This window comes from Oryctolagus cuniculus, chromosome 18, assembly GCF_051225735.1.
Source record: "Oryctolagus cuniculus isolate XC-2025 breed Fujian yellow rabbit chromosome 18, ASM5122573v1, whole genome shotgun sequence".
In the NCBI taxonomy this organism is placed as follows: domain Eukaryota; kingdom Metazoa; phylum Chordata; class Mammalia; order Lagomorpha; family Leporidae; genus Oryctolagus; species Oryctolagus cuniculus.
This window is the reverse complement of record NC_142884.1, coordinates 60,422,280-60,442,916: the sequence shown is the minus strand read 5'-3', so window position 1 is coordinate 60,442,916 and position 20,637 is coordinate 60,422,280. Positions and strand designations below refer to the sequence as shown.

Below are 20,637 nucleotides of genomic sequence, written 5' to 3'. Positions count from 1 at the left end.
ACTACTGAAAAAACTCTTCCAGAAAAATCAGAAAAAGAAAAATGCTAAATCCTGCCATGAGTGATGATGGATTGAAAACTTTACAAATGTCACAGAGGGTAAAACAAAAACATGCCCATGGAGTTTTTTGTTTGTTTAAACTGAATTCAGGTTAAAAGACACTGGTGAAAATCAAAACCTCTTGGACCACCAACCACTTGGAGCTGTGCTTCCACCATCAGTAACCTTAACCTTAGACACATACTGAAGGCTCCTGAGCGACACTGTTACAGATTTAGCACGGCAGGGCGAGAGGTCTCAGAGGTTATCCAAACAATGGCAGACGGCTCTAACTGGGCTGCCAGGCCCTTGGGCTTCCAAGGACCATTTACTGGGATACTGCCACCCACAACTTACCACCACTCCCTGGCCCTCCTCTCCAGTCAGGCATCAGGACCACCCACTGGAACCGTTATTATTCTTTTCTGCCTCAGCCTTTTCTATTCCAGGCAAAATTGGTTTCTAACTTCTGGCAGATTTTATGTTTCAGCTTAATCATCTTTACGGGTAGTGTGGAAATTAATTTCCCAGTGGAAGGCTGTATTTGTGGAGACCTCCTGGTTAGGAAACTATGGTTTGTCCTCACTTTTCCTTCCACTGACCAACTTATTTGAAGGACAGCAAGTCAATTTTTCTGAGTCTCAGTTTCATCAACTGTAAGAATGTTAGATAGATATTTGAATTGCTAAAGATGTTTAAATTACAGAGAACACAATATTTTTCTTTTAGGAAAAAGGTAAACTGCAATAAAATAATCTAACATTAGGACTTGGGGGAGGGGTGTTAAGAAAGAAAAAGGAAGCAAAATGTATTCAAAGTGCCAGAGTTCCCATGTGACGGCCAGTGCTGCTCTGGAGTCAGATTCCAGTCCACCTTTCTAGATGACAGTTCTCTACCAGAACTAACATTTTTAAATTGCTGCTATGAGGGACTGCAGGATCTTGAATCATTGATGAAAACTTAACTGTTTTCTCTAGGCTCTAGGTCATAATGCAGGAAAAGTGCTCTGATACATTTTAAAGAACTAAAAGGATGTTCTTGTTAGCCAGATAATTCAATTAACTGGAACCGGCACTGTGGTTGAGCTTTTAATGCTAAAGAAGTACTTTAGAGTATCATTTACTGTAAGCACACACATACCAGGCACCATACTAAGTGCTTTATGAGCATTTTCCCATTTAATTCTCCCAACAATTTCTGTGAGAAAATTGGAGCTTAAGGAAGACTAGCAAGTGATGGTACAGGAACCCCCACTAGGCCTGACCACAAAGCTCATGCTCTTACTCACGGAAAACAACAAACCCGACTGGAAGCAGTACTTGACACCTCAAAATCTGACACACTCTGTTTCGCTTATGCACACATATAAGCTCACACACCAAAATGACTTTTTGCAAGTAAAAGTATGTTAGAATATTCAAAACAGAATAGTCAAGTCTTAATCAAAATCTAGAATTTTGTTTACAGCAGGATATATACAGAAACTTCCTATCTGTTTCATTGTCAAATAGTCATTATTCAAATACAATTTAGCTAAAGAACATTTAAAAAATTATTTGAAAGGCAGCACAACAGAGAGAGAAGGGAAGAGAGAGAAGGGGGGGGGAGAGAGAGAGAGAGAGAGAGAGAGAGAGAGAGAACCCTTCATCTGCTGTTTCATTCTCCAAATGCCCACAATAGCTGGGGACGGGCCAAACTGAACCCAGGAGCCAGAAACTCCATCCAGGTACTTCAGCCATATCTGCCACCTCCCAAGGTATATACCACTTGCAGGCTGGGTCTGAAGCAGAGGCTGAATTTGATACCATGAACCCCAACATGGAAAGTGATCATCACAAGCAATGGCTCCACCTGATGCACTACAATGCCTGCCCTGAAGAGTGCTTTTTAGGAAACAATCCTTATATTTTAAGGCCATGTTAACCTGCTCCAGAGATCGACCAAACATGTTCTTCAACTTGGCAAGCTCCCTTCTCCATTCCTTTGCATACAATACAATGTTCCTTCTGCCCACAATGTTTCCCCCAATTTGTTCAGCAGGCATACTCACTCTACCTTCAAGTTCCTTCAAGTGTACTCTCCTGGGAACTCCCTCGCAGAGGCTGACTTAAGTGCCCCTTCCTCTACATGGTCACTGCCTTGTTTTGAGCCCCCATGATTAGGTATGGTGGCTGCTAAAGGACATTGCATTTACCTGTTTATGTATTCATTTTCTTTCAAGACTGACAGATGCCCAAAGACAGACGCCGCACATTAGTATGCATTATCTACTTTTTCCTACTGGCTATCCTATTAAGTCTGTATTTCAGACAGGCAGAGTGGGAGTTGTTTTCTGACGATTTCCATTTGACAACTAAGCGCAATGTACTAAACTAAACACTGTGGTGAATAATCTAAGGGATATAAAAACATTCTTAAGGAAATCTCAATAAAGTGAAAGACATAATCATTTCAACACACTGTCCAATAAGAACTGCTATGGAAACTACACAGTAGAAGGGTTGTGATTGAGATAGATTAGAGAATGGCTTGACAGTTAACATTAAAACTAGGCCTTGATGAATGACTAAAAAAGCACACTGTACGTTAGGAAACAAACAGCCTGAATTAAGATTCCGAAGTGTAAGCTAACACATGCATATTATACACAGAAACCTATACATTTTATAGACACAGAAAAGACAATGGTGTAGGAGTTCTATCTCAAGAATTACAGAAGCTTCACAGAAAACAAACATGTCATACACATCCCTCCTGTATTCTCCAAGCTAAAAAGTGTTTTTGGGAACATCCTCAGTTACTATCAGCCCATCAGATAAATTAACTCATTCAGGCCGGCGCCGTGGCTCAATAGGCTAATCCTCCGCCTAGCGGCACTGGCACACTGGGTTCTAGTCCCAGTCGGGGCGCCGGATTCTGTCCCGGCTGCCCCTCTTCCAGGCCAGCTCTCTGCTGTGGCCAGGGAGTGCAGTGGAGGATGGCCCAAGTGCTTGGGCCCTGCACCCCATGGGAGACCAGGATAAGTACCTGGCTCCTGCCATCGGATCAGCGCGGTGTGCCGGCCGCGGCGGCCATTAGAGGGTGAACCAACGGCAAAGGAAGACCTTTCTCTCTGTCTCTCTCTCTCACTGTCCACTCTGCCTGTCAAAAAAAATAAAAATAAAAATAAATTAAAAAAAAAATTAACTCATTCACAAAGAGATCTATTAAAGAGACTGAATTTTAACTCATACACTGACCACTGAATAGGTTTGACTTCTAAATTCCTTCTTTAAATATACTTAACACACAACAAATATATAAATTGGAAATGACCACATTAGTGGCTGACACCAAGTCCGCACCACATACTATAGAAGTATTCCCATGTGCAGACATTTAATTTTGAAAATGACCCTTATGAGACAGACACAATCATTACCCTTATTTTATGGATGAGGGAATGTAGCCACAGAAAGATGCAGCAAGTTGTCTAAGGCAACGAACTGAGTGGCTGAGTCAGACTCAGAACTCTCAGTCTGGCTCTAGAGTCTGGGCTCTTTAAGTAACATCTTTGTACATACACACACTTAATTAACAGTGCACAAATAAATATATACAGCATAAAGCTTACCATCTCAACTATTTTTAAGTATGCAGTTCAGCAGTGTTAAGTACATTCACATTATTCAACTTATCTCTAGAACTTTTTATCTTGCAAAACTGAAACTCTATACTCACTGAACTCTTCATCTCCCCTGACAACTCCATTCTACTTTCTGTCTGTATGAATCTACCTTATGGACATAACATTGAATCAATGTTGGAAATTATTCTATTTAGTTGATATACTATAACTATAATTTAATGCTTTTTGATTATGAAACATGACTATGTTTTATTTTTTCTCATGGGAAATGTTCATATTATAAATTTGAAGTACATGATAGACATTAGTGTTTAATAGCATTCTTTTTTAGACATATTAGGGTTTTTTTTTTTTTAGAAGATATTTATTTATATGAAAGGCAGAGAGACAGAGAGGGAGACAGGAGACCTTCTGTCCACTGGTTCACTCTTCAAATGCCTGAAGCCAGAAGTTTGGAAATCAATCTGGCCTATGTGGGTGGCAGGGACCCAATGACCATCATCTGCTGCCTTCTCAGGCGTATTAGCAGAAAGCTGGATCAGAAGTGCAGGCAAGCCTACATGAAAGAACTCTGTGAGTGAGATCCTAGTGGAAAGAAGGGACCATCAAAGAAGGAGGTACCTTTCTTTGAAAGGAGGAGAGAACTTCCATTTTGATTATGGCCTTGTCTAAATAACATCAGAGTTTATGGACTCAAAATACTTACATAGCCTTATCAGCTCATGACAAGAGCCTCAGGTGATTACTGATGCCATAAATAAGACTGTCAATTGTTAAATCAATAACAGGAGTCACTGTGCACTTGCTCCCCATGTAGGATCTCTGTCCTTAATGAGTTATACTATGAGAATTAACGGTAAACTTGTCTTCAAACAGTACTTTATACTTTGTGTGTCTGTGTGGGTGCAAAGTGTTGAAATCTTTACTTAGTATAGAACTGATCTTCTGTATATAAAGATAATTAAAAATGAATCTTAATGAAGAATGGGATGGGAGAGGGAGTAGGAGGTGGGATGGTTTGGGAGTGGGGAGGTGGGAGGGTGGGTATGGGGGGAAGAATTGCTATATTCCAAAAGCTGTGCCTATGAAATTTATATTTATTAAAAAAAAAAAGAAGTGCAGGCAAGACTTGAACCTAGGCCCTCTGACATGGGATGCACGTGTCATAAGTGGTGGCTTAACCTGCTGCATCACCATGCCTATACAAAGTATAGCTTTTAAAGAATTTTTATTTCTGAATACTCTATATTAAATATTAATTTTAACATTAATTTTTATATTTAATTTAATTTTATATTTAAGATCTGCTTAAAGCAAGATACAATTTTATGTAGAAAAAAATCAAACATCCACATTCATTAAAAGATGGCAAATTTAAAAATCAAGCAAGACCATCTTCTCATAGTCTAAGTCTGAATTCAGGGGTCAAAAAACTATAAAGAAACGCAAAGAAGTGATCACTTTAAAAATTGGGATAGGAGTAGGAGTTTAGCCTTGTGGTAACATGCTCATGTCTCACATCAGAGAGCCTGGGTCCAATTGTGACCCTGGCTACTGTCAATGCAGATCCTGGGAGGCAGCAGTGATGGCTCAAGTAACTGGGTTCCTGCCTCACACCTAGGAGACTTGGACTGAGTTTCTGGCTCCAACCCTGGTTGTTCCAAGTATTGGGGAGTAAACCAAAGGATGAGAAACCCCAACTTTTAAATAAATAAAAAATAATTAAAAACCAGGAGGATTATTTGAGCAATTTGAGGTCATGATTACATACACACAGGGTGGGGGAATGCTGGGGTGGCTGTCAGAGTTTTACTTTATTTTAAAAGATTCATTCAGGCTGGCGCCGTGGCTCAATAGGCTAATCCTCCGCCTAGCGGCGCCGGCACACCGGGTTCTAGTCCCGGTCGGGGCGCCGGATTCTGTCCCGGTTGCCCCTCTTCCAGGCTAGCCCTCTGCTGTGGCCAGGGAGTGCAGTGGAGGATGGCCCAAGTGCTTGGGCCCTGCACCCGCATGGGAGACCAGGAAAAGCACCTGGCTCCTGGCTCCTGCCATCGGATCAGCGCGGTGCGCCGGCCGCAGCGCACCGGCCGCGGCGGCCATTGGAGGGTGAACCAACGGCAAAAGGAAGACCTTTCTCTCTGTCTCTCTCTCTCACTGTCCACTCTGCCTGTCAAAAAAAAAAAGATGCATTCATTTATTTGAAAGGCATAGATACACAGAGAGAAGGAGAGAGAGAATTATCTCCCATCTGTTGGTTTACTTTCCAAATGACCAAAATGGCCAGGGCTGAGCCAGGCGGAAGCCATGAGCCAGGAGCTTCTTCTAGGTCTCTCACGTGGGTGCATGGGCCCAAGCACTTAGGACATCTGCTGCTGCTTTCCCAGGCACGTTAACAGGAAGGTGGACTGGAAGTAGAGCAGCCAGGACTTGAACCAGTGCCCATAGGGGATGCTGGCACTGCAGGTGGAGGCTTAACCTTTCTATGCCACAGTGTCAGCCCCAAAGTTGTATTTTTGGACCTGTATTATAGGGGTGTTAGCCTTATAATAATTATTAATAATTAGTGTGTACTTCTGCATCAGTATTTTACTTTATTATGAAGTTACCCAAAAAAGGTTAAATGAAAACAATCTGTTAATTCCATTCTCTGTGTATTCTCTGTGAAAATATTTTCCTCTAGTAAAGAGATTACAGTGACTGAAGATTATACTGTTACAAAAAATCAAGACACATATTCATTAAAAATGAAAAATATTATTCCTGAAGAGTTTTAATAACATTCTAAAAGTGTTTTCTATAATAAATAAAGTAACTTTTACAAATAACCTCAAAAATAATTAAGAAAAAGAGGTAAGATATTTGGAAATCTGAACTAAGAGAAAATATATCATGTTATAGTAAATGATTTATTAAGACCATCAAATGAAGAATTCATGTACAAACCTTAAAATAAAGACTAAATCCATTTATAGCAATTACATTTTATAAAATACAGAAAGTAAGTACTGTTTTTTAAAAAATTAAACACAAAAATTAAACTATTTAAAAAACATTATACACAAACATCACAAACAGAGCCTGAGAGTTTTGGGGAAAGTACTAACCAGTTACTGCCAGCAGCTGTGAAACTCTCACCTCCATTTCCTCCCGATGAGACCTGTCTCTGTCTTCAAACTCACGTGTCCTTCTCCGAGCTTCCTCAAAGGCCTGTTGTGCTAATGCATCCTCCTGCTGTCAAAATACAGGAAGTATCTATTTTAACTCAGGTTTATAATAAAAATTTAAAAATCAGTGATGCTTTCTTTTTAGAAGGAAGTAACAGCAGAGAATTTCTCCAAATATCAACACCAGAAAAATTAACCTTAGAAGTACTTTTATAGAAGATTCAGTATAGTGTTCTTTTTTTTTTTTTTTACTTGACAGAGTTAGTGAGAGAGAGAGAGAAGTCTTCCGTCCGTTGGGTTCACTTCCCAAACGGCAACTACGGCCAGCACTGCGCTGATCCGAAACCAGGAGCCAGGTGCTTCCTCCTGGTCTCCCATGCAGGTGCAGGGCCCAAGCACTTGGGCCATCCTCCACTGCCTTCCCGGGCCACAGCAGAGAGCTGGATTGGAAGAGGAGCAACCAGGACAGAATCCGGCACCCATATGGGATGCTGGCGCCACAGGCAGAGGATTATCCAAGTGAGCCACGGTGTCAGCCTCATGTACGGGGCACTTTCAAGTTTCATAATACACCTTAGTAATAATGTCCAATCTCATTCTAACAATTGAAAACGCTCTTTTTTTCCTTACTTCATTCTCTACCAAAATAAAGGTTTGATTAATTCAACATTTAAGTCATAGAATAAAAAAAAATCTGATAAATATTTCTATCACTCAGGGATAATGAAGGCTCTCTCTGACACTAAAGCACAAACTGTAAAGGTAAAACCAACAGAACTGGCTATACAAGTGTTAGGAACTTTCAGACAAACAAAAACGCGATAAAATATTATCAAGAAAAAACCCCTGTAACACGCGGGTATAACAAATATATCATAATCCTTTCCCAATTCATGACCAAAGATCTGCTCATGAAGAAAACCTACATACCTCAGGCTCAGTATGTCTAAAAAGACCATCAATTTGAATTTTCTCCTTTATTCTTTTTTTTTTTTTTTTTAATTTTATTTTAGAGGACGGCAGTGTGGCGAAGCAGATAAAGCTGCTCCCTGCAGCACTGGTATCCCATACGGGCATCGGTTGAAGTTCTGGTTATTCCATTTCTGATTCAGCTCCCTGCTAATGTGCCTGGGAAAGCAGCAAATGGCCCAAGTGCTTGGGTCCCCGTACCCAAATGGGAAGCCTGAAAGAAACTTCTGGCTTCAGATAGGCCCAGCTCCGGCCGTTGTGACCATTTGAGGAGTGAACCCATGCATGGAAGATTCTCTCTCTCTCTAAATCTAGTTATCTCTAACTCTGCCTTTCACATAATTTATTTTAAAAGTAGAAAGACAAGAGACAGAGAAAGATATAACCACTGTTTCACTCCCCCCAAATGCATGTACAATATAGATGGGGCTGGGCCAGGCAGAAGCCAGGATTCTGGAATTCAATTTGTAATTCAATTCAAAGCCTCCTGTATGATGGCAGGGATCCAACCAATTGAATCATCTCTTTTTGCCTCCCAGCGTACACACTTAGCAGGTAGCTAGAACTAGGAGCAGAAATGTAACCTGAATCCAGGCACTTCGATGCTAGCATCCCAAGAGGTGTCTTAACTGCTACGTCAAACACAAAACACCTCCCTTCCCTTACTCTTAAGTCTCTGCTGATGGCCTCATTAATTCATTTTACTACAACCCTGAGCCACCTTTGACTTGTCCCTCTTTGATCATCTCCACAGGCAACAAATCTCCATCTGTCCTTCTGTTTTTTGAGTTATTCTCCCTGTTCATTCCTATACACATTTTCTCAGTTTAGACCTCTAAGAGCTCGTACCTAGATTACTGCAATTCTCCTACAGTCTCTTTCTGCTTCCATGGGTCAACCATCCCCAACCACAAAGCCATCAGAGCACATCTTCTAGGATGGCTCATTCTGATGACGGTGCCTGCAAATTATAAAAGCTCTATGTCTCCAGCACTTCTGACATGTGCCAGGTTTTCTGATTGTACACTTGAAAAAACTGAAAGACCCAAACCAATGCAAGAAGTTATCAATATTCACTTTCCTAGATTCACTGAAGCACGAGGTGACCGTATAATTCAGTTCTAGCCAACAGAAGTCCAAGTCACTCACTGAGCCTTAGACAGCTCACCATCCTTTCTGTGTGGGAAATGATGCAATGCCTGTTATAAATCCTTTCTCAGTTAGTAGGATTTTATAATGCTTATAATTTTCACTGATGCAATGTCTGTAACTTAGAATTGAAAGGTATGACAAAATTCCCATTGTGATGAAGCACTTACCAGCCTTAGGACCCAGAGCAAATTATTTCATTTTTCTAAGCCTCAGTAAATTCACATGTAAAATGGGAATAGTAACACTTCATAAGATTGTTGTAATGATTAAATAATGCATTTAAAAATGCTTAAGCACACTACCTGAGAGCATTAAGTACTAGCTGTTATTTATAGGTATATATAAAATTCATAGTTGACTAAACAATTACACATACCTACTGTATTCTCAGAATTATACAAACCAGAGATACCTGCAAAAGAATGCGCTTCTCAATTCCCAAGGGCTTTCTATTATTTAGTTAGGTATCAACGGGACATATCTGCTGATGCCCCTTCTGTCCCATGCGTACATTCACTCTGTTTTTAAAAATATATACTTTCATTTATTTGAAAGGCAGAGTGAAAGAGACACAGAGAGAGAGAGACCTTCCATCTGATGGTTTACACCACAAACTCCCTCAATGGCCAGGGCTGTTGCAGCGAAGAACTCCATCTGGGTCTCTTATGTGGGTAGCAGGGGCCCAAGCAGTGGAGCCATCATTTGCTGCCACCCAGGATGCATTAGCAGGAAGCTGGATTGGAAGTGGAGACGCCAGGACTTGAAATAGCAACTCCAACATGGGATGTAGGCATCACGAGCAGCAGCTTAATTCACTGTGCAAAAATGCCCACCCTCTCACTTTATCCCGTAAATACGTATCTGGCCCTTAGTAAGCTAGGTGCCACCAATACAATACGAGGGAAGAAATAGTGCTTTTCCTAATGGAGCCTCTGGTCTAGCAGGACAGGTAGACAAAATAAAATTAACAAATCAATGTAAAATTCAGCTGTGACTAAGTGCTGCAGAGGATGACATGACACCATATAACGTGAGATGTGATCTAATTCCTTAAGGAAGGTAATTAGCCAGAATATGCAGTCTGGCAATAGTTATGGATGGGTTTTTCTTTCATTAATAGATTAAAAAGCACTATTACCGTAAAATAAGCCAGGAGAGATGGAGCCCTCTACTTTCTAGTTCCAACTTCTGTTTTTTCTACTAATGTGTGAGATATATGTGCAGTGAACAGAGTTTGTACTTCAACAAATGGGATAGACAAATGGTGACTACCAGTGTGATCCTGAACCTTTCCTGTTGCAACACAAGTAACACCTTTCTCTGCAGGACAGCATAAAGGCCACTCAACCATGAAGTGGGCTCAAATGGCTAAGGACAACAAACTCTACCCAGCCTTAGGTGAGGGTGGGAGATGTTTCCAACACTTGTCATCCTAGTATCTTATTCCACGGTCTATATCACAACCTGCACAAAGTAGCCAGGTTGGGTCCTCATAAAACATGGTCAGAGGGGCCGGCGCCATGGCTCATTTGGTTAACCCTCTGCCTGCAGCGCCGGCATCCCATGTGGGTGCTGGTTCTAGTCCCAGTTGCTCCTCTTCCAGTCCAGCTCTCTGCTGTGGCCCGGGAAGGCAGTGGAGGATGGCCTGAGTGCTTGGGCCCCTGCACCTGCATGGGACACCAGGAGGAAGCACCTAGCTCCTGGCTTCGGACTGGCACAGCACCAGCCGTAGTGGCCATTTGGGGAGTGAACCAACGGAAGGAAGACCTTTCTCTCTGTCTATAACTCTACCTGTTAAAAAACAAACAAACAAAAACAACCATGGTTGGATGTATGTGAAACACATGGGGAAATGAAGGCTTAACAGTTTGCTCACAGATTTACAGATGACCACTCCTGTTGCAGTGACTTTGTCTTAACTGTATCACCCAAAGCTACATGACTTTTATTTATTTTAGTTTGGTAACATCTTTCTACAGCAAAACGTTTGAAGTTCATAATTAATGAGAAATTAAGAATCAAATTCACTTCCAAGTATGCGGATGATGCATGTAATGTGCATAAAATGCAGGCATTTACTAGTCTCAGTGGGGACCAGGATATCGTCATTCACATGAACACCAAAACCAATCAATTCTGCTGAAGAAGCATCACCATTTCCAACACAACCTGACACATGCAGCTGCAAATGGTACATTTAACACATCACTAGGCAGAATACAACTCTGCATCTAAATAAAATGACTCTTCCCAATTAATTTCACCCATATTTGTGTGCACATACAGAAAGCAAAGCTGTTTACATGCTGGTTTCAATGACAGAAAAACGTTGCAAACAGCTGAAGAACACCAGTGACTTCAAATACTTCAAACAGAAAATCTATGAAGTCCAATTATGGTTTGATTTTTCTAATCTTCTGAAAGAATATTCCACTGAATAAGAAACACCTTCTGTGATTGTCAAAGTCAAGTCATTTAGAAAAACAAAAAATGGAGCCGGCGTTTAGCCTAGAGGTCAGGAGCCCCACATCCAATATCGGAGTGCCTGGTTCCAACTCCTAGTTGGGTTCCTGATTCCAGTTTCCTGCTAATGCAAACCCTGGGAGGCAGAGGTGATGGCTCAAACAGTCTTCCATATGGGAGACCTGGACTGAGTTCCTGGATTCCAGCTTTGGTCCCCTGGCCACTGCAGGCATTTGAGGGGGAGAACCAGCGGATGGGAGGTCTGTCTCTCAAAGAAATAAAAAAAATTTCAATAGAAGTACAATGAAGATAATATGATTGGCTCTTATACGGACCCACAGCAAAGCCAAGAACTTTTACAATGATGTTGTCTTTTTTGGTAAATCAGTTTTCATCATTACATTTTGTTCAAAATTAGTTGCTTGCCAACTGTACATTTTGAACTACATTTACTTGTTAATCAAATTTGTGGCCCTTTTTATCATCAAAATATTAAACTGCAAACTCTGATTAAAATATTCAGTTTTTCAAGCTTGTGGAGTACTACAATTACTGAAAACCAAGAGTGTAAAGAATGCATTGAAATGTATACTTACAAAGGAAAAAATAAAAAGATGAAAATACAACCAGTTAACAATTTGTTTCTATAATTGTACTCAGAAATATCTTTTGTTTGAAGAACTTTCAAAACTATTTATTGGGCCGGCCCTGTGGAATAACAGGTAAAGCCACTGCCTGCAGGGCTGGCATCCCATATGGGCGCTGGTTTGAGTCCCAGCTACTCCACTTCCCATCCAGCTCTCTGCTATGGCCTGGGAAAACACTAGAAGATAGCCCAAGTGCTTGGCTCCTGTATCCGTGTGGGAGACCCAGAAGAAGCCCTTGGCTCCTGGCTTTGGGTCAGCGCAGTTCTGGCCATTGCAGCCAGTTGGGGAGTGAACCAGCAGATGGAAGACTCTCTCTCTCTTTCTCTCTGCCTCTCCTTCTCTCTCTGTGCAACTCTTTCAAATAAATAAATCTTAAAAAAAAAAAAAAAAACTTTATTCATTACACATACAAAAAGTACTTCTTCCAGGTTTTTCATGCAGGTGCAAGGATCCAGGCACTTGGGCCATATTCTACTGCATTCCCAGGCCACAGTAGAGAGCTAGATCAGAAATAGAGCAGCTGGGACTCGAATTAGTGCCCATATGTGGTGTTGGCACTGCCAGCAGCAGCTTCATCTGCTATGCCACAGCGCTGGCCCCTAAAATCTTTCTTGCCAGGAGACATGTGCTTCTTCCTGGTCTCCCATGCGGGTGCAGGGCCCAAGCACTTGGGCCATCCTCCACTGCCTTCCCACGCCACAGCAGAGAGCTGGACTGGAAGAGGAGCAACCAGGACTAGAACTCGGCGCCCACATGGGATGCCGGCGCTGCAGGCAGAGGATTAACCAAGTGAGCCAAAGCACCGGCCCTAGAATCTTTTTCAAGATTAATTAATTTGAAAAGTAAAATTAGAGAGAGAGAGATCTTCCATCTGCTGGTTCACCCCCAAATGGCCGCAAAAATCAGGGCTAGGCCAGACCAAAGCCAGGAGTCAGGAGCTTCTTCTCACATGTAGGTGCAGGGGTCCAGAGACTGGAGCCATCTCCTCTGATTTCCTAGGCATATTAGCAGAGAATGGGATAGGAAGTGCAGCAGCCAGGACTGAAACCAGAGCCATATGGGATGTTAGCACTGCAGAGACCTTTCTCTCTTTCTAACTCTGTCAAAAAAAAAAAAAAAAAAAAAAGTAAACCAGTGGATGGAAGATCTCTCTCTCTTCTCTTCTAACTCTGCTTTTCAAATAAATAAATAGATCTTTTATAAAAAGAATTTTTTATGTAAAGAAAAAATAAGAGCATATTGAAAAAATATACAACCTTCAGAGAAATATAAGAAAAATAATAGATATAAACATGGGTAAGAAACTAATAAAGTACATGAATAAGCATCAAGACTAACTATTCTGCATATTACCTTAATGTTTAGATTAATATAAAGATGCATTTAATGTACACAAATGTTATTTTAAGTTTCTTAGAAAATCTTATTTTTGAATGAAACTATTCTTCTAGGACTAGCTATATAATAAAACCAATTTGTAAGTCAGTAACTGTGAAGGTCAAAATATTACATGATTTTAGTTTTTTCAACACCACCTTTTACTTAGAGATGTTTCAAGGCAATAATATGATCACTCAAATTCTACATCAAATTATAGTCAACTATTGGTATCCAAAGGAGACTGATTTTAGAACTCACCAGGGATGTCAGAATCTGTGGATACTCAAGTACCTTTTATAAAATGACACAATATTTGCATAACTCACACACATCCTCCTGTATACTTTAAATCACCTCTACATTACTTATAATATACAATAGAAACGCTATATAAATAGTTGTTTAGGAACAAGGAAAAAACTCTGTAGATGCTCAGCATATACAATTTTATTTCTAATATTTTCAATACATGGTTGGCTGAACCCACAGATGTAGAGGGACAACTATATACTCTGTTATCACTGATATAACATTAACTATGAGTTCAGGTAAATTTAAAAAACCCTTTGATTCATTCAGCAGAGTTACTTCTGCCTGTGTGATCAGCAGAGACAGATGTGTTGGGACACAGAAGTGGGGACGCCAGCCAAGCTCACTCCCAGAGTGAGATGAGGCCCATTCCAGCACAAATATCTCCAATGAAAGCGGATTGATTCATGTTCTTCAAAATTATACATTACTACACGAGAAAGACATTAGTATCTCTTGAGAACAATAGAAACCATAAATATAAAATGCTCAAGTGCACACAGTAACAAAATCAAGAGTCTTCATTTCAGAACTGTACTGCATGCCAGGTACTCCATGCTACCTCAATCACCCACAATTTTCTGGCTAACATTCTTTTTATTTTATTTTATTTTATTTTTTTATTTGACAGGTAGAGTTATAGACAGAGAGAAAGGTCTTCCTTCCATTGGTTTACCCCACAAATGGCCGCTATGGCCAGCGCTGCACCAATCCGAAGCCAGGAGCCAGGTGCCTCCTCCTGGTCTCCCATGCGGGTGCAGGGGCCCAAGCACTCGGGCCATCCTCCACTGCCCTCCCGGGCCACAGCAGAGAGAACTGGACTGGAAGAAGAGCAACCAGGACCAGAACCCAGCACCCACATGGGATGCTGGTACCGCAGGCAGAGGATTAACCACCATGGTGCCAGCCCGGCTAACATTCTTTTTTAAAAATTCTATTTAGAAGGCCCATGCTGTGGCATAGCAGGTTAAGCCATGGTCTGCAGCACTGGCAGCCCATATGGGAGCCAATTTGAGTCCTGGCTGCTCCACTTACAATGCTGCTCCCTGCTAATGCGCTGGGAAAGCCACGGAAGATGGCCCAAGTTTCTGGGCTCCTCCTCCCACGTGGGAGACCTAGAAGAGACGTACTGATTCACTCCTCAAATGTCCCCAACACCCAGAGCTGGGCCAGGCCAAAAATAGGTTTTTCAGGATCTTGGAATTCAATCTGAGTCTCCCACATAGGTGGCAGGGACTCAAGCATTTGAGCCATCATCTGTTGTCTCCCAGGGTATGCATTAACAGAAGCCGGACAGAAAGTAGAGCTGGGACTTAATCTCTGATGAGAGATGTGGGAGTCCCAAGTGGCATCTCAACTGCTGCACCGAATGCCCAGACCTGTGAGTAGGATTAACCCTGTTTTATGAAGGAGAAATCTGAGGCTCAGAGATGCAATAACTTGCCAGCATCAGACAGGTGGTTCCAGTCTGCTTAGGCTGCCATATAAAATACCACACACTGGGTGGCTTAAACAACAGAAATTTTCTCACAGTTCTGGAGGCTGGAAGTCCCAGATCAATAGGCCAGTTGGGTCCCTGCTGTGCCATAATGCTGGCCCCTTAATACTTTAGTTTTAGAAGTCAATCCAGGGGCTGGTGCTGTGTGGCGCAGCAGGTTAACACCTTGGCCTGAAGTGCCTGCAACACATATGGTTGCCAGTTCGAGTCCCAGGTACTCCACTTCTGATCCAGCTCTCTGCCATGGCCTGGGAAAGCAGAAGATGATCCAAGACCTTGGGCCCCTGCACCCACACGAGAGACCTGGAAGAAGTCCCTGGCTCCTGACTTCAGATAGGTCCAGCTCCAGCCCTTGCAGCCATCTGGGGATTGAACCAGCAGGTGGAAGACCTCTCTCTCTCTCTCTGCTTCCGCCTCTCTGTAACTCTGCCTTTCAAATAAATAAATAAATCTTAAAAAAAAAAAAAAAAAAAGAAGAAGTCATCCCAAGGACCAGTGATGTGGCACAGCGGGTAAAGCTACCACCCGAACACAAGCATCCCATATGGGCGCCAGTTCATGTTTCAGTTGCTCCACTTCCTATCCAGCTCCCTGGTAATGCCTTGGAAAAGGAGTGGAAAACAGCTCAAGCACTTGGGCCCGACACCCAGTGGGAGACCTGGATGAAGCTCCTGGCTCCTGGCTTTGGCCTGGCCCATTCCCCAGCCGTTATGGCCACCTGGTGATTGAATGAGCAAATGAAGATCTTTCTCCCCCCTCCTCTGTAACTCCTTCAAATAAAATAAAATATGGGGCTGGTGCTGTGGCACAGGTTAATCCATCACCTGCGGCACCGGCATCCCATATGGGCATCGGTTCTAGTCCCAGCTGCTCCTCTTCCAATCCAGCTCTCTGCTATGGCCTGGGAAAGCAGAAGATGGCCCAAGTCTTCGGGCCCCTGAACCCACATGGGAGACCAGGAAGAAGCACCTGGCTCCTGGCTTATGGACTGGCGAAGCTCCAACCGTTGCGGCCAGTTGGGGAGTGAACCAATGGAAGGAAGACCTTTCTTCTCTGTCTCTCCCTCTCACTGTCTGTAACTCTACTTCTCAAATAAATAAATAAAAATTAAAAAAATATATATATAGTAGTATGAATGCTGATATCCCACGATCTCCAAGAACTTGTTCATTTTATTCTGTCTATTCTTCAGATTGGTTATCTCTTCAAGTTTACAGATTCTTTCCTCTATCAGCTCACATCTGTTGCTATAAATTTTTCAATTATTGTACTTTTCAATTCTAAAATTTGTATTTGATTCTTTTTTTATCAATGAACTCTTCACTGATATTCTCTATTTGATGAGTGATATCATAATTTCCTTTGGTTTTATTTTCCCCCTTTGGTTTTTAAGCAAAGAATTTTCCTTCACTTCTTCCAGCATGTTTAGAGTAACTATTTGACGTGTCACAAATGCAAAGATAGTTTCCTTTTCCTTTGACAATTTTCCTCCATATAGGAGTCACACATTTTGATTTGTGTCTCATGACTGGAAGAACTCTGCATTCTGACCCCTGTTGGTGATACTTGTTTAGTTACTTTCCTAACTTATTCTGTAGTCTCTTTTCTCCAGCGGTGGATAGCCTCTGAATTCACTGCTTAATTTGTTTTCTAAGTCTTTTTGGGAGGCTACTTCTAGGTCAGCATAGCCTAGCTGTTAGCCAGTGATTTGTGAGAGATTTTGCTTAACACCTTGAGCCAGCAGGATTCCATTGCTTGCCATTCAATCTGTGTGTGTGATGCTTCAAAGTTCAGCAGGTTATCAGTCTGCCCTCAATCCAGTCAGGGATTAGTAGTGTGCAAGAGAATTCTGTGTCTTCTTCACAACAAGTGTAGTTTTGCACATGCACATGGCGTTCCAGACCACATGGATGTGATCTTAGTAGACCTCACTTTAGTTCTCTCTCCCTGGGGCTCCTTGATAAATCTCCATTTCATTAGCTTCCTGCACCAATAGTTTTGCCATCCTGTTTGCCAATGAGTCCTTAGCTGTTTTCAACGACATCCCTGGGCATGAATTTTTTCTAGGATCTGCTTTAAATAAATCAGCTGGCCGGTGCTGCAGCAAACTAGGCTAATTCTCCGCCTGTGGTGCCGGCACTCCGGGTTCTAGTCCCGGTTGGGGAGCCGGTTCTGCCCGGTTGCTCCTCTTCCAGCCCAGCTCTCTGCTGTGGTCCGAAAGGCAGTGGAGGACGGCTCAAGTGCTTGGGCCCTGCACCCACATGGGAGACCAGGAGGAAGTACCTGGCTCCTGGTTTCGGAGCGGTGCAGTGCGCCAGCCGTAGCAGCCATTTGGGGGGTGAACCAACGGAAAGAAGACCTTTCTCTCTGTCTCTAACTCTGCCTGTCAATAAATAAATAAATAAATAAATACCAATCAGCTCTCTCTGACAGCCAATCCTTACGGCTTGCCCTGTCTGCCCAGGGTAGAATTTAAGGATTACAGAGCTGGGGAGAGGTAAGAGCAGCTCCTGACTAAAATGCCATAAACTATCACTGGTCTTACTAAAATCTTTCTCTGAATAAATGCTTCTCAATTTATGTCTTCTGATTTCCAGAGACCTTAAATGGGTGTCTCGTCTGTTCCCAATTCAGTTTCATCCTTGCTTTTTGGGGAAGGATTTGCTGAGCGCCACACTCAGGCATTCCAAAAAGTAATGCTCCTACCTTTTATTCTGACCCCCTCACATAATGTTATAAAAGCTAAAGAACAAATATTGGAAAGAACCATTTATGGGAATTTGAAGTCCCCCCTGAGCAGGGTACCAATGAAATTTAGAAACCACTTATAGGAAAAACTCAAAATCAGGCCCAGGATTTGCAGCTTAATGTCTTTAGGATTTTCAATATTATTTGAACATAATACTTTCTATACTTAACTCTTAAACAGATTCCTAGCAAAGGCAAGATTAAGGGGCAAAGGGACCATGTTCAAAAAAGCCTCAAGTTGCCCTACCTGGGCTCGCTCCTCATCAAACTCCAGGCAGCCCATCCCATCCAGTCTCTGAAGGTCAATCCAGCCTTTCCAGATGACACAGACTCCATTCAGAATCATAGGAGCCTTCAAGTATACCTAAGACAGAAAAAAGGATGAAAACCACCGAAAACACACCATACGCAAGAAAATCAAAGGATGACTTAAACCCTACATGTTTCTTAAAAAGAAAAATTAAGAATTACCAAAAAGTATATATAAACACTATAGCCTCTGACCATGCTCTAAAGATTGTTAATCTAGTTCTTAGTGTTTTATTTCTGGTTATGATTTTTTTTTCCAAATTATTTTCATTTAAAAAAAAAGTTTTATTTATTTATTTGAGTGTCAGAGAGTGAGAGACAGAGAGAGATTTTCCATCCACTGGTTCATTCCCTCAATGGCAACATCAGCAGGTCTGGGCCAGGCCAAAGCCAGGAATCCCATCTGGGTCTCCCATGCTGAGTGCAGCAACTCAATTACTGGGTCATCATCTGCTACCTTCCAGGATACACTAGCAGGAAGCTGGATTGGAAGCGGCAAGGACTGGAACTGGCACTCGGATCTGGAATGTGGGCATCCCAAGCAACAGCTTAACCCCTGCTACACCACAACACCCACCTATCCACCCCACCCCTCTTTTTAAAAAAAGATTTGTTTGTTTGAATGGCAGAGTTAGAGAGAGACAGAGAGAGATATTCCATCTGCTGGTTCAGTCTCCAAACAGCCACAACAGCAAGGGCTGGGCCAGGCAAAAAGCCAGGAGCCCTACCTGGACTTCCCACCCGGATGGCAGGGATTCGGGTACCTGAGCCATCATTCACTGCTTCCTAGGCACCATTAGCAAGGGACCTGTATCAGAAATGGAGTACCTGGGACTTGAATCAGCACTCCTGCTATACTTCATACAGATTTTAATTCAAGCTATTTCCCAGTCTTTTAAATATAACTTGAAAGTTTTAGGGGGCCATCGACATGGCGCAGCGGGTTAAACCACCACCCGAAACACTGGTATCCCATTCAGGGGTTCCTATTCAAGTCCCAGGTGCTCTGCATCCCTGCTAATGTGCCAAGGAAGGCAGTGGAAGATAGTTCCAAGTACCCGTGCCACCCACGTGGGAGATCCAGATGGGAGTTCCAGGCTCCTGGCTTTGGCCTGGCCCTCCCTATTCAGGCCGTTATAGCTATCTGAGGAGTGAACCAGCAGATGGAAGACCTCTTTCTCTGTTATTCTATCTTTCAAATAAATAAAATAAATGTTAAAAAAAAGTTTTTGGATTACAGGATATGGCTGTAGTTAACAATCATATCTTTAGAAACTGATGCTAATTCACGGGCTGGCGCTGTGGTGCAGTGGGTTAACGCCCTGGCCTGAAGCGCCGGCATCCCATATGGGCACCCATTCGAGACCTGGCTGCTCCACTTCCTGTCCAGCTCTCTGCTCTGGCTTGGGAAAGCACTGGAGGATGGTCCAAGTCCTTGGGCTCCTGCACCCAAATGGAGACCTGGAGGAAGCTCCTGGCTCCTGGCTTCAGATCGGCACAGCTCCGGCCGTTGCGGCCATTTGGGGAGTGAACCATCGGATGAAAGATCTCTCTCCCTCTCCCTCTCTCTCTCGCAGCCTCTCCTCTCTCTGTGTAACTCTGACTTTCATAAACCTTAAAAAAAAAAAGAACCTGATGTTAATTCAAAATAGTTACTTCCACTTACTGTTGAACTTAAGTACTACAGATTAAGAAAATCAATTAACATGTAATAAATATTTCAAAAGATATGAAAATTTTCTATGAAATTCTCTCTCATATAAAAGATAATTTAAATAGCTTGTACATTAGAGAAATATCTAAAACGAGTATCCTGGGGTGGGGGTTTGGTGGTTAAGATGCCATTTAAGACACCTGGTATCTCATAATGCAGTGCCTGGGCACAAGCCCCAGCTCTGTTCTAGCTTCCTGCTCATGGGCACCCTAGAAGGCAACAAGTGATGCTCAATAACTGGGTTCCTGCCACCCATGTGGGAAATCTGCACTGAGTTCCTAGCTCCTGGCTTCTGCCTGGCCCAACCCTAGTTTTTGCATGCATTTTGGGACTTAACCAAGGATTGAGAGCTCTCTCTGACTTTCAAGTAAATAAAAATTAAAAGGAGTATTACAGCATGCTGCAATATCTCAAGTTACTGAAAATTCAGTATGTTCACTGTATTTTATGCACTGAGGTTTAGAAAGTACCAATAAATTTTAGAAAGACTGTCAAAACTGCTGAAATGAAAGTATCGTTCTGGTAAACCATTAGCTGTATTAGAAAACTCCTATAGCCTTACTTTTTGGAATTTAAGTTTTACAATTGCATTAACTTTTCTTCTACCAAAAAACCCC

The 20,637-nt window shown here is 42.2% G+C and overlaps 1 protein-coding gene across 4 annotated transcripts in view; it reads right to left on the bottom strand.

Annotated features, from left to right (window-relative positions):
• The window catches only part of CBFB (core-binding factor subunit beta), a 64,394-nt gene that overhangs the window by 10,740 nt on the left and 33,017 nt on the right, over positions 1-20,637 (bottom strand). For 2 of the 4 annotated variants that reach the window (XM_089320212.1, XM_070062591.2), the window contains 2 exons: positions 18,245-18,361; positions 6,772-6,898 (listed from right to left, as the gene is read on the bottom strand). In XM_089320212.1, coding sequence (XP_089176338.1) covers positions 6,772-6,898; positions 18,245-18,361 — 244 coding nt within the window. The remainder of the gene's footprint in view (positions 1-6,771; positions 6,899-18,244; positions 18,362-20,637) is intronic. The other 2 variants (XM_051847191.3, XM_070062592.2) reach the window with 1 other exon arrangement.